General features: G+C 55.9%; 4 protein-coding genes across 4 annotated transcripts; 1 reads left to right on the forward strand and 3 right to left on the reverse strand.

Annotated features, from left to right (window-relative positions):
• Positions 1-544: 544 nt before the first annotated feature.
• IWZ02DRAFT_504165 (putative dehydropantoate reductase) lies at positions 545-3,321 on the reverse strand (the record flags this gene model as incomplete). The annotated part of the gene is made up of 5 exons (XM_066770350.1): positions 545-2,381; positions 2,433-2,865; positions 2,928-2,968; positions 3,036-3,156; positions 3,285-3,321. The coding sequence occupies 5 exons, from the start codon at positions 3,319-3,321 to the stop codon at positions 677-679; spliced, it is 2,337 nt and encodes a 778-aa protein (XP_066626916.1). The 3' UTR covers positions 545-676.
• Positions 3,322-5,554: 2,233 nt separating this feature from the next.
• Positions 5,555-6,182, reverse strand: IWZ02DRAFT_9072 (uncharacterized protein). Its single transcript, XM_066771399.1, has one exon. The coding sequence runs from the start codon at positions 6,090-6,092 to the stop codon at positions 5,667-5,669; it is 426 nt and encodes a 141-aa protein (XP_066626917.1). The 5' UTR covers positions 6,093-6,182; the 3' UTR covers positions 5,555-5,666.
• A 4,150-nt stretch (positions 6,183-10,332) lies between these two features.
• On the reverse strand, positions 10,333-12,249 carry IWZ02DRAFT_429008 (ATP-dependent RNA helicase SUB2; the record flags this gene model as incomplete). The annotated part of the gene is made up of 6 exons (XM_066765955.1): positions 10,333-10,381; positions 10,436-10,693; positions 10,743-11,103; positions 11,154-11,564; positions 11,738-11,962; positions 12,006-12,249. 6 exons carry the CDS (start codon positions 12,247-12,249, stop codon positions 10,333-10,335), a joined length of 1,548 nt encoding a protein of 515 aa, XP_066626918.1.
• A 376-nt stretch (positions 12,250-12,625) lies between these two features.
• On the forward strand, positions 12,626-13,443 carry IWZ02DRAFT_9134 (RNAse P Rpr2/Rpp21/SNM1 subunit domain-containing protein). Its single transcript, XM_066771406.1, has one exon. It carries the CDS (start codon positions 12,647-12,649, stop codon positions 13,274-13,276), a length of 630 nt encoding a protein of 209 aa, XP_066626919.1. The 5' UTR covers positions 12,626-12,646; the 3' UTR covers positions 13,277-13,443.
• Positions 13,444-13,524: the final 81 nt, after the last annotated feature.

Raw genomic sequence — 13,524 nt, forward strand, 5'->3', positions numbered from 1 at the left:
TGGAAAAAGAAAAAAAAAAAAAAAAAAAAAAGAGAAGCGAGGCAACCGTCCGTCTTGGTTCCCGCACACCCGTAGACAGTAGGAAAATGATTAGCCGGGTGCCCCCTGGAACCCATTCAAACACTGTTCCCCTCTGGCATGGATGATGATGATGAAGAAGAAGAAGAAGAAGAAGAAGAAGAAGAAGAAGAAGAAAAGAAACTTGACGGTGCCGAAGTTCGTCATTATGTACCTGTTTCGACGACGACGGCTTACGAAAACAATTGTCTCGTCGTAGGCGAAATGCAACGTGTGTCCCTGTGCAGGCTCAAAGCCCTGGCCCATCCCACCCTTCTATCCAGATCATTAGAGAGAAAAGAAAAACCCAGTTCCGTCGCCGGGGCAAAGGTTCCGTGGTGTTGCATGCGCTAAGACATCATGCCAAAGTGCTCGCCGACAGAGACATTGCGCCGACGCACACCCTCTCGCGTGCGACCCTTCTCCGAACAGCGCCCCGTGTGCCACACGCGACCCGGAGCCGCCGCCGCTGCAGCAAAAACTACTGCCGCTGCTCGGAGCTCGGAAGTAATTGAATCGCACTCAGTTAGGAATTGCGCCAACTACTCCAAGTCGAATGCCACAAGTCGTCCAATAAACGAAGCGACTAAACATGCTTGATTTTTTCTTCTTCTCCCGATTAACGCACTCCAATCGGAGCGTGCCGGCCAATGCTGCTTTGACTGCTGGCCGCAGACGGTTCAGAATCTACGTGAGCGCTGGCGCCGCTATCTCCACTCTCCGCGCTAGCGCTCGCACTTCCAGTCAGACTGCGAACTTGAGGAGCATTCTTGGGCGGGTATGGGTTGCTCACCCCTGCATATTGCTCAACTTGCTGTGGCGCAACTGCGTTCCCATGGCCCGGCGGATGCCTAGGTACTGGCTGCCTCATGCCTGGCGGGGATGGCCTGCCGTTGGGAAGTCCGTTAGCGTATGGGGGGTAACCGCCGGGAGGAGAAGGCCGTCCGCGGCTGGGGCTCAGGGGATTACCAGGTGACTGGCTCGCCCTACGTCCAGGTGGATATGGACCGTAGGACCCGGGGCCGTGCATCTCATCCAGGCGGGCCGCTGTGAGCGAGTTGGTCCTTGATTGTTGTCCCATGTTGGCGCGGTCAACGTTGCCGTAACGATCCGAAGAGTACCCCAGCAACGCGTTGTTCATAATTGAGTCGTGCACGCCCGGAACATCGGCCATGAGCCTAGCGCTGGTTCGCTTCGGGAAGCCAGGACGTCCAAAACCACGTGGACCACCGCGTCCATTCATAGGGGGAATTTCGGGGTTCTTGCGTAGTTGCTGGGCGCTGGGTGCCTTGCGAGTGCGACGCGACGTGATGCTCATCATGTCGACGTTGTCGGGATCAATCATGGGAGGACCTCGGGCGGCCATGGGGTCAAAATAATCCTCATCTTGCTCGTCAAAGTCGACTTGCGAAGGAGGAGGCATCCGTCGCGGGCCGCCGCTGCGCATTTGCATCTCGCGCTGCATCAGGGCAAGTTCCTTTTGCTTGAGCGCGAGTTCCCTCTCCCTCAGGACCAGGTCATTGTGAGCTGCTCCATCATATCCACCATTGGCCATGCCATTGGCCATTCCATTCATTCCATTCATTCCAGGAGGCGGGGGGATTCCGTTGGGCATGTCGTTGGATCCGTCTTCCGGAACAGTGTCGTAGAGCATGATATGGCTAAACTCTTCCAGGCCTTCGCCGTCCAGAGATCCTCGTCGCTGCGGTGGTCCGTAGCCGTTGCCGGTGGGGGGTCGCAATGGCATGCCGTTCGGGGGCATGCCGTTGGGAGGAGGTCCTCTCCTCATCATCGGGGGAGGGACACCGTTGCTCATCGACGCCGCTCTGCTACCGGGGCCACGTATTCCATTTTTCATGGGCATTGGCCCTCCATTCATCCCGTTCATTGCCGGACCACGAGGCATTGGTGCAGAGGACATGCGAGGAGGATGTTGAGCGCCGGGCGAAGTTGGAGGCGCGACTGGGCGTTGTTGGTTGATAATGTTGGTGTGGTGAAGCAGCGCATACAAGGTCTCGATCCGAGGAACGGCAAGGTTGACCTCCTGCGCAAGCTTCATGGGGGATCCAAGATACGTCTCCACCTCCATGGGTCGCTTCGCTGCAAAGTCTTGATACATGATACTGTTGGTCTCCTGAGGACGCGTCATGGCTTCAATAGTCTCATCCTTGAACTCGGGAGAGAACGTGCAGCCTTGAGCCACAGCGATCTGCAAAAGCTCGTCTATGACCCCTGAAATCAGTTGGCGGACCCCCACCTTTTCCACGAGTTCAGCATGGCTTGGTGTCTCGAAAAGAACGCTGACAGGGTGGAAAGCAATGTTTCTAGACCTCGATGTCAGTGGGCGATTGCGCACGGGGCACCGGATCTCTTACCCTATCATCCTCTCATACTGTTGCTGACGGATATTTTGGGAAACCTTGCATTCAACCTGGCCCGAGCTCAAGGTCATGGCCAACGCATCTGCCATGTCGGATTGAATCGAATGCGGGATCGAGGGATTTCTGTTGGCCGGCCCAACCCAGATTTCGGTCGAGCCCTGGTGCTCAAATTCGCTTGAGCCGACCTGAGTCAACTCGGCGCCAGAAACGAGCGACAGGACGACATTGGTGGGAAATCGCTGCTCGAGGTACGACTCGACGCCGAGGGTGTGTGTGGTGTTTACGAGAATACATGTGTGCTGTGGGGAAACGACGGGCTCGATGACAGAGGCAATGTCGTAGACGTCGGGAAGCGCCTTGACGCAGAGAAAGACGTAATCAAACGGGGCTTTGGAGATGTTGGCGGCATCTTCGGGGGAGCGCACAACTGTCGTGAGGGTTAGCGAGCGAACGTGTGCAAGTGAAACATTGTTTAGGATAAATCTGTACCTGCGCGCGGCTTGAAACGTTCTGTGCCGTATAATTTGGACCTGAAGGCGTTTACCGTAAGCTTCTACCGTGCGACGGAGCGACCCAAAAGATTGCGGGCACACGTACTTCATCGTTATGCCGTATTGTGACACATGGTCAAAGCCTGATTTCCATACCAGCGTCACGTCGCAGGAGTTTGTGGCCTGGAGGCGCCAGGACAGGAAGGCGGAAACGGCATTGCCGCCGACTAGAACAATCGTCAGCCTTGGACCTCGTGGTTGCAAATGATCGAAGGAGCCGGGTTGACGTGAGCCCCAAAAGCGGAGGCCAGCGGTGTCAGGGCGGGACGGCGGGAGTCTGAGGTACGCGACATACCTGACAGGATTCGGAGCCTCGGCGTGGCAGGAGCCATGATGGCCGTGTGAAGAAAGAGGACGAGGAACTTTTTTGACCCGGGCGGTGGTCGGAGTGGAGGGTTAGGGGTTCACGGCCAGAGTGGTGGCAGGACGAAGGTAGGGTGGTTGCGAAGGTATCCAGGCCGGGCGCGACGTCCAGGTACCAGGGGAATTAGGAAATTAAGGCGACGGGTACGGAATCAGAACGAGCGAAAGTCGACCACAGGCGAGAAAACGGCCGACATGTGCCGGTGGGCCGGAGAGAGAGATGGAGGGGGGAGAAGAGGGGAGAAGGGAAAGAGAGCGAGATGGAGGGCGTCGGAGGAGGAGTGGGCGGTGGTGGTGGTAGTGAAGTTGTAAGAAGACGGACGGAGTGGAGGTGCGCCAGCGGATTAGACTATCGGGCGTCGGGCGAGGAAAGATGTCTCTCAACGGTCGCGGGCGACAAGAGGAAGCGGAAGCTCCCACCACCAGGCCGCGCAGGAATGGCAGCCACAGCCAAGGGGCAGGGAGAGATTAGTGCGTTGCGCCTGTGCCACGGGGTATCGGGGGCAGCGACGTGACGAGAGACGGGCGGCGGAGCAGAGATGGATAAAGAGGTGGATCGGCGAACGTGATGTTCGGCGACGGTCGTGGTCGTGGTCGTGGTCGTGGTCGTGGTTGTGCTTGGTCTTGGTGCTGGTTAAGTTAGGTAGGTTGCTTCCTTGTCCTGTCCTGGATCGCTGTTCGCTGAGGTGGTGGTGCTGATGAAGGTGGCGGGCACTAAGATGCGGGCAGGGCGCGGGCGTGCGGAAGAGCGCGGCGACCGTGGCCGACAGGGGGCGTGGCCCGCGAGGACAAGATACGGCACAGTACGGTACATGTACTCGAGAGAACCTCTTGCTTCTGTTCTCCATCGCTTCTACCGTGCTTACATGCCTACCCTACCTACGTGACGGCTCGTCGACGGGCTGCAGCAGCGTTGGGTTAGCCACCCTCACCGACTTGCCCGTGGTGTGCTGCTCGCTTTGCCTTGCGCGGCCTCCAGGCGCTACAAGTAAGTGCTGTATTGTACAGTACAGATAACTAATGACCTTGACCCACGGCTGACCAGCACGCGACCCGGGCCGAATCGAGTCGAGCGGAATCCAACGTCGTAAGTAGGATGGTGATGGATGACGGGAGCCGCAGACAGGAGCTTATTGCCAGCAGTGAAACAAAACTTGAGCAAGCTTCAGGTACCTAACTCTGCTTGCGTCTTGTCGTTTCGTCTCAATCATTGTGTCGCCCGCACTCAGAGCAACCGCAGCAGCAGCAGCAGCCACCCATCTTGTGTGCCCCTCCCGCTGCGTGCCCAAGTCATCTCCTGTTTCAGCTTGAGCGTTGCGCAAGAGCTCGATTCTTGCCGTACGAGAATAGCAATCTTCTGCGCTACACGGTCCTGAAATTGTCTTGACGTACCGAGCCGATTTCTCCCATGCCCTTTCCACGAGGCCGAAGTGCCGTCGTCCGAACCTATCAATGGCACGCACATTGCGAGCTTGGGTGCCGTCCAAACAGCAGCGCACTTTGCACGCTAGCTGGGCTTCGGCATGGGTGCCCGCCCGTCCAACGGCCAATTCGTCATGCCTGGCTGGCCTGTTCCATGGTTCTCGCGCCTGCATTCGCTGTTGCACTGGCGCAATTTTTTTTTTTTTTTTTTGCCTCTTTTCGCGCACGAAAAAGGGGCTTGTTGGCCTGCTCTCTTTTCTCTGGAATCCTGCCTGGAGCCTTGATCACAGGAACGTGTTGCCTGACGTCGCCTCCACTGCCCGCCTGTCATGCCGTCCTACCAGAGTAACTCATCACCCACGCGAAAACGCTAGACCCCCCAACTTCGGCGAATACGAAATTCTCTCGTCATAATGCTGTATAGACGCGCTCCCTAATTACTATTTGGACCACAAAAAATAAACACTCTCTCGTCCGGCGCCAAGCAAAGCCGTTGAGATTGGGACAGGCTGTCGGAGGCCCTGTCAAGTCGAGGGCCCGGTCACCAGTGCTAGAGTACCCAGAGTAAAGTGTGCTGGGTATCCGCAGGCCGCCACACCTTGTTGCTTCGTAGCGCACGGTCGATTTGTGCCAGTCGCGGCGCAGCCATGTGGTTTGAGCCTTGAACATGTCGAAGAAATTTTTTGTTTTGTTTTTTATTTTTCTGACGGTCCAGGCACGCAGCCATGGACCCTAAGCACCGGCAGCACACGCAACCGGAATGGGGGCCACCACGGCACTGGCAGGCATCGTTGCCGCTGGTTCATCGGCGCGTCTCAGCCCACCTCAGCTGCCGGCAGGCAGATCCCGGGGCCAAGGGTGGATCACGGGCAGATTAGCAATTTTTTTCCTTTTAGCAGCGAGACTGCAAAAGCACACATGGCAATTGGCAAAAATCGAAATGAACAAAGGGCGCGGCGACGGGGCCAGCAACTGCGACGGCCCAAGATTCTGCAGCAGGCGGGCCACTCATCTGACAGCCGCCAGTTGGTTGTAGATCTCGATTCCCAAGACCACACATGTTTCGAGCACGGCCAGAGAAGCACCGGGCAACGGACGATTCAAGACGTGCCGTGCCTTGGGCGGCTCCCGCAACCTGCCCGGATTTTCGAGGGCAGTTCAACTCCCACGCCGTCCGGAGCTCGAGCCAGAGAAGGCGGAGAGAACCAAAAGAGAAACATGGCCTCGACATGACAAGTGTCAGGGCGCCACGGAGCACGGCGGCGGTTGGCATCCATGATAGATAGCTACCCGTGCCTCCAAGAAGGGGTCGACGCATCCTTGGCGTGCCTCAGATGCAGCCAATCATGCCGCGCCTCGCGCCCTAAAATAGCATTGGCCCGATGCGGCAAGCGAAATTGCACTCGCAGAGCTTCAAAAGTGCAGAGTCAGTCAAGCAAGCAAGCAAGCAAGCAAGCAAGCAAGCAAGCTAAGAACCTAACATAGCCAGTTGTGGCGTATGTCACTCTTGCGTCAGGCTGAGCATGTTAGTTGGCCTTTGCTGGACCGAACACGCCGTCGACGACCCGAGGGCAAGCCATCTGCCCTGACCGCTGACCGCCGCCTACGGTACTGCCCTCTATCCACGTCCCAACCAGGCAATGGGCCAGAATCGCATCCACGCGGCAATAAAGTCGACGTCCAAAGCCGGCCCTGTCTCCGGTCACTCGTCACGCCTCTATCGACTCCCACCACCGTCTGCCGCAGTCGTGTGCCGCTCACTGCTTGACATACATGACGTCACACCAGAAAGTCCATGGGTCCGTCACCAAAAGGATGGCCAAAACAATGCGACGCGTGATTCACCACATCTTTGCTCTTCTGCTCTGTTTTTAATATCACGCGCCAGCTGATCGCACAAGAATCTGCCCCAGTTCCAGCCTCGGGTGCCTCTATCACATCTGCTTTCGCCAGTAGCTGATGCATTCCACGATGCTGGGAAACATGGCTCGTTCTCTCCTAATTTTTGTCCCCTATCTCGTGCGCTCGCCAACGCCCGCTGTGTCGCCTAGGTCTTCATGCTATGCCACTCACACCACGGTATCCACCCCACCGCAGCAGCCTTTTGCGTCCCCGTAACACTGCGTCGCTACACGCTCCGACGTCGTCCTCCCCCATCCAGCTCCCAACTGCTGTCCGTCGTATCGCTCCAGGAACTCCCCAGTCCCAATCACCACCATATCCTGAATCCCCCTCTTTTCCCCGGTCCTCTCTCTTTGCTGGACCCCTTCTTTTCTCTCTTCCCGCCCGTATTCGCCTTTTACATCCGAAGCGAGCCTCGGGTTGCTCGCACGCTCGATAGTGCATCCACTGCCGCCTCCACTTCTCCACCCCGCGACCTCATACCCACATGGCTCGCCGCTCGCCTTGCTGCTCGCATAGCTCCACGCGTTACTGAATTAAATAGACTTTGATGACCCAGTTTCGCAATTGCGGGAGGCACCGCTGCGGATGACGAAGAAGCTGGCTGCGCATCCATCCGAGTCGTGCGCCAATATTCGCTTGGCGGTATGTCGAGGTACCAGTACGCACATATGCTGCGGTGTTTGTGCCAGCAGAGAGCGAGAGAGGGTAGAGGAGATGATGTGCAGACCAACGAGAGGCATACAAGGCCCAAGTGAAGCGCTCCACGCGTCGCCGGTCATGTTTTGACTGCCCTTTCGCCGCCGTCGCCCACCCAGCACTTCTCAGCTCGCTACTCCTCTCCTCTGACCAATACGCCGCCCTACTTTTCGTCTTGATCTAAACTTTCCTTGCTTTTAGCGCACAGTGCCTTTTCTTACTACGCTGCTACCATTGATACGACCGCTGTTCTCGCACCTAAATACATGGTTACGCTTCGTCCTTTCTCATCACCGTTCTTCCCTTGGTCTCTCGCCAACAGCTAACCCCCAACTCTTGCATCCGTTTCATCATCAGCCATCGTCTTAATCACCAAGATCTTCCCTCACCAACCTCCTCAATTTCTCGTCGTCCACCTATCCATCACTTCCATCCAATCCCCACGGATCTCCCGGATATCGACGGCCCGCGTCCCGCCCCAACCAGGAGCGCCACTCCGCACCTTACAGCGTCCTTTGCGCGCTCGCTCGTATCGCGAAAATTCAGAGTGCAGCAGCAACGCAGACCAGACGGACGGCCTCATCTAGAACCCGACCTCCGCCGTCTCGGTGGTCCGGGCCCGACGTTTGCGCGCAGCGCAGCGGAGATGATGCTTGCTTGGTCGTGGAGCGAGCGAGACGGCCAGCTAAGTTTTGCGGACTACTCAACTGAGTGGTTTCGTCTGCTTCTTCCGGGCAAGGGCCGTCCGGTTGTAGCGTAGCGCGGCGCGGCTGTGGCGTCCTTGGGAGCTCTGGGCCGAGGTGCTGGTGCGCGCCTGGAAGCTCAGCTGAATGTGGGGAGCTCGCACTTGTTGGTTGTAGGTTCCTAGTGGAGCAGCATTTGGAGCCTTGGCTGTACTTTTCGATGGGTAGTCCTTCTGGGCAGAGTAGATCGAGGTCAGCGAAGAGAAAGAAAAAGGGCCTTCGCTTTTTCTGCCCTCGTCTAAACCTGTCACTTTCTTCTCGCTGCCCGTCAGTATACTGCTACTACTCAGGAGCCCACCACTCGCTAATTCGTCACGTTGGCCGTTGGCCGTTGGACTTTGAAATGACAGCTACCTCTAAACCGTCTCCTCCATCGGGCTGCTATTTCAAGATTAAATGTCCTTGAAAAGCCCCTGACATGCCCTCCACATGCCCTCGACATGGTGGCCCGTTTGCTCCAAAGAGGGTTCATTCTCGCGCTTGCAATATTCCAAAGTGTGAGATGAATGAGTGCCCGGGCAAAGAACTGAATCAACAATAACATAGGTGCATTAAATGATGCCCTTCCACCAAGTCGATTACCCTCCGACTTGAGATCATGGAAAATGCACGGAGTCTTACCTATGCGGCAAGTCATGGCTCCGAGAGAAAGTCTCCCCACATCCCAACCCAACACTTCCAGCTGAAGCACCATTGCGGCACAGCAGCCAGCCAGCCAGCCAGTCAGCCAGTCAGACTTATCGCACGACATGTCCAACGACCACCAACCCCATCACTCACGCCGCGAAAGGAAACCCTCCAGGCCGCGCAAAGACAAAAAAGAAATCCCCAAAGCCAAGCACCTGCCACAAGTGGCAACGACCGTCTCCTCCCCACACGCACATACAATCCCATCCCCAGCTTTCCCTCCTCCTCCTCCTCCTCCTCCTCCTCCTCTCGTGCAATGCAATGCGAAAAATCGGTGCCTTGACCCCACCTCCGCGCTGCACCGGTAGGCCGGTCTGCCTGGAGTCTGGCCGCTTGGTGGATGACGACGATGCCTCGTTGCCCTGCCTGCATCTCACACAAAAAACCACACACAGACACACAGACACACATACATACCTAAGCCCGTCTACTGGCTAGCTTTCCGTCTCGCTGGCTGGCTCGCTCCCTGCTCACCATCTCGTCTTGTTCTGGCTTGCACTGTTGTTTAGGCGTTGGTTTTGCCTGGTGCTGATTGGTTGGTGCGTGGACTGGTTCGAGTTTGAGCCAAGAAAGCGTCGATCGAGGTACGCAGGTAGGCAGAACGGTTCTTAGAAAGGATGTAAGGCAGGCAGACGGGCAGCAACTTTTATGTGCATATTTCCGAGGGATTCGAGTTTTGCCCATGGCAACGCGACTGATGTGTGGACTAGAGTGGTTGGGCGGTCGACATTGAGCTGAGGTTTAACATAGGGCCGCAGTGACGGACAGTCATGTCTTGACTACACTGCATTGTAGCGCCCAAGCGCAGAAGAGCCGTACAAGAGTGGCAGCGCAAATTGACATGCCTTTGCCCGGTCGACGGTGCAAAATCGCTCGTCTAATGCAGATATGGAGTTGATAAACGAGGCAACGCGGCGACCGGTCAAGGCGTGGAGATGCAACAACTGCAACGGCGTCGATGTATGGGTTCGGTAATTAATCATGTCGAACATTTGGATTTGGAGTGCCGTGATGCGGCCAACAAGTAGGACAAGTAATCATCTGAATTTTCTGCTTCCGTTCGAGCGCCTCAATGAGACGCCTGGCCTAGACCATTTAGACGGGTAGGATCGCACATGGGCAAAACGCCAAACAGAACTTTTCGAATAGCTCCTCCTTGTCTCGGATATGAATAGCATGAAAACGCGGAAAAGGCGACAAAGACAATGACCACCAGTGTTGTGGAAGATGTGCTTGCTTTTCTTGGATGACCCCGACACTCGCAACACCCGGAGGAAGGCTCTTGTGCTGGGATTCGGCATTAGGTAGATAGAGGATAGGCTGGACACCGCCAATCGAAGACTGTTTGATCGAATTTTAAGACTGACTTTGACTGACTTGACTCCGTGCATTGGCCCTGCCCGATTATAATCGTAACATGTTTTTCCGTCCGTGATTTGCCGATGTTGCATTTTCTTCGCTTTCCTTGTCGTCTCCAAGCCGCCGCGGCTCCTCTCAGATTTCCTCCCACACAAGCATGCGACTAGCTTAGTTGGCCATGTAGCTGCTGGAGTCGATGCCATCCTCGGGGAATTCGCTACATGAGGTGTTAGCACAATGTTTGATATCAACGAGCGCAGGGGAAACTCACGGAAGCGGCACCTCGAAACGCTTCTCAACCTCCTTCAGGACCTGCTCATCCTGCTCACTGCTAACGAACGATATAGAGAGACCCTTGGTACCGAAACGACCAGCACGGCCGACACGGTGCAGGTAAGAGTCGGCGTCCGCAGGCAGGTCGTAGTTGATGGCCAGGTTGATGCGCTCAATATCGATACCGCGACCAAAGACGTCGGTGGCAACGCAGATGCGCTTGTTGAACTCCTTGAACTCCTTGTAGCGCTTGATACTATCCGGGAATCAGCGACGTAGTTTTGCAAACGAGGGCCAGTACATACCGCTCCTCCTGGCTGACACCAGAGTGCACAGCAATCGAAGGGAAGTTGCACTCCCGCAGAAGCCTGTCGAGTTCGGTAGCACGAAGGGTGCTCTTGACGAAGATGATGACCTGGTTAAATTCCAGAGTGTCGAGCAAGTCGTTCAGCTTGCGGTTCTTCTCCGCCTCGCTGAGCTTGATGTAGTATTGCTGGAGACCGTGCAGCGTGAGCTTCGACTCGTCGTCGACGAAGATTTCGAGCGCGTTCCTCATAAACTTTCTGCAGATAGGACGGGTCTCCTTCGCAAGCGTGGCGCTGAACATCATGACCTGCTTGGTGGTAGGAGTAGCGCGGAAGATTTCTTGCACGTCGCGGCGCATGTCTACATCAAAGGTTAGAATGAAGCCCCGGCAACATCGGCTAGAGTCTTACCAATCTGGTCAAGCATCTTGTCACACTCGTCGAGGACAAACATCTTGATGTTACCAAGACGAAGCTTCTTGTCGCGGACCAGGGCGTTGAGACGACCCGGAGTGCCGACGATGATGTTGGGGTGAGTTTCCTTGTTGGAAAGAATCTCAATGTCCTTCTGCATTGGTGTACCGCCGTAGAAGACAGCAGTCTTGACGTCGGGCAGGTACTTGCTGAACCGCGCATATTCGTTCTTGATCTGGTAGGCAAGCTCACGAGTGTGACAGAGGACGAGGACGGCCGTCTCGCCTGCAACGGGCTCGAGCTGCTGAAGGGTGGCAAGGACGAACACGGCCGTCTTACCGAGACCAGACTTTGCCTGGCAGAGGATGTCGGTGCCGATGATAGCTTGGGGAATGGCCACTTGCTGGACTGTAGCGGAGAATCGAGGCAGTTAGAAAAGTTCGCCCAATGGAAAGCGGTAACGTGGAAAGCAATCGAGCGTCGCGTCCGTCCATCTCGCAATCGGCGTTTTGTGGCAGCCTCGCAGGTGGTGCTGCAAGACTCTTAATCCCAGCCCAGTGAAGACCCAAGCCTCGACACACTCCAACAAATCTTGTAGAGATTCAAAAATCTCAGGCTCATCCACATGGCCAGCCGCACACTGCCACGAAGCCTCCAGAGATTTATTGTCGAGGCAGCCATGGATCCATCACCAACACTATCCAGAAAGACGACATTCTTGCAGCGCGCACCTCCGCCGAAGGAGCATCCCATAAGGCGCAGCTTTCCGATCGATGGCTTTTGGTTGCGGAGATGGACGGACGCTTCTTGAGGGACGGAGGAGCTTGAGGGGAAAAGGTTAAAACTGACCCTCCGATGGATGTTCGAAACCGCAGTCCGTAATGGCGCGCAAGAGCTCCTGCTTCAGAAGGAAATCCCGGAAACCAGTGGAGTGAATGCCGACATAGCTGCCTTTCTTGTCGGCACCAGTGACTGAGAGATCGCCCTTCTTCTGTTCACCGTTGGCGGCCGCGCCGGTCGCGCCGGTCGCAACGGCTTCGGTTTGGTTAAGCTCCTCGTCGGAGTAGTCGATGAGGTCCTCCTCGTGAGACATGTTGACGGGTTGGGGTGTGGCGTTGGTGGTGGGGAGGTTTTTCGGGTCGTCTGGGACGCGACGCAAGGCGTGATAGTTGGGTGGAGGCGTGTCGAGCCTTTTCGCAAGGCGAGTTGCCGGCAAGAATGTCGGCAAAGGGGAGGGTGAGATTGCGATGAGCCTCAGTCAATGTGCGATTGACAGCGACCAACGTGTGCTTGATGGAAGAAGAGTTGGTGTCGAAGACGTGGGATGATGGAAGGTGAGGTAGAGCAGACGAAGTTGCTGTTTGTCGAAGTCCGGGCGGAAGCTGAAAGCGCGTTGAGGCCCGTGCGCGGCACGTGACAATCTCGAATTCTGAGGTGACCCGTTTGCCAGTTGGATTCAACACCAAATCGCAAATACCATCAACCTCAAAATGGCCAAAAAAGATGGCTCCAAGGGCCCAAAGCCTGTTCCTAACAAGCATCTGCATTCTCGCATCTCCTACCTCTACCAGGCGGCTTGCCATCTCTCAGCTCAAGATTCACCGGACGCCGGAAGCGGAAAAGCCCAAGAAATTGATGCGAAGTTATCCTCTGCGGACAATCAATTCAGCACATCCACGGACGATAAGAGCCAAGACATGTCATGGTTGAGCAGATCGGCTGCTTTTCCACCCGGGCTTTCTCACTATCTGGTCTCCCATCTCCAATCTGTCTCCAGAAAGGCCCAGATCCGGTTGTCTCAAAATGTCAAGCATTTCATCTGCAAACGCTGTAGCACCGTGTTGATTCCTGGTAAAACCTCGACAAGCAGAATTGAAAACCTCAGTCGTGGAGGCAGAAAACCTTGGGCCGATGTCCTTGTGATCAAATGCGAAGTGTGCGAAACTCAGAAACGATTTCCTGTTGGAGCCAAACGCCAGCCAAGGAAAAAGGACCGTACTCAAGCCAACATGTCCAAAGCTCCCGTCGCCGGTGCAAAAGAAGAGGTTGCAAACGAACAAGGCGACTCGACAGGGGTAACACCGATGATTGCAGACATTAACATGGATGCTCCGACTTGAAGGACAAGCCTACTTGCAGTACGACGTTGGGCCAGCTCGATGTCGAGAGTCTATCCGTCACGCTGTCCATGGATCGTCCATCCTACTCCCTTTTTCTCTCAAAGACGCCCGTCCACACCCCCCAACTGGCGACTTTGCCTGCAACGGCCTCGGCAACTGTCTCTTTTGTAGGATTCGGCCCAAGCCTATCGACCACCAGAGCATCTCTCAATGCTACCAGCTGGTAAAAGCACCTGTGAGGGCCATGT

This window comes from Phyllosticta citriasiana, assembly GCF_038021145.1.
Source record: "Phyllosticta citriasiana strain CBS 120426 chromosome Unknown IWZ02scaffold_1, whole genome shotgun sequence".
NCBI lineage: Eukaryota > Fungi > Ascomycota > Dothideomycetes > Botryosphaeriales > Phyllostictaceae > Phyllosticta > Phyllosticta citriasiana.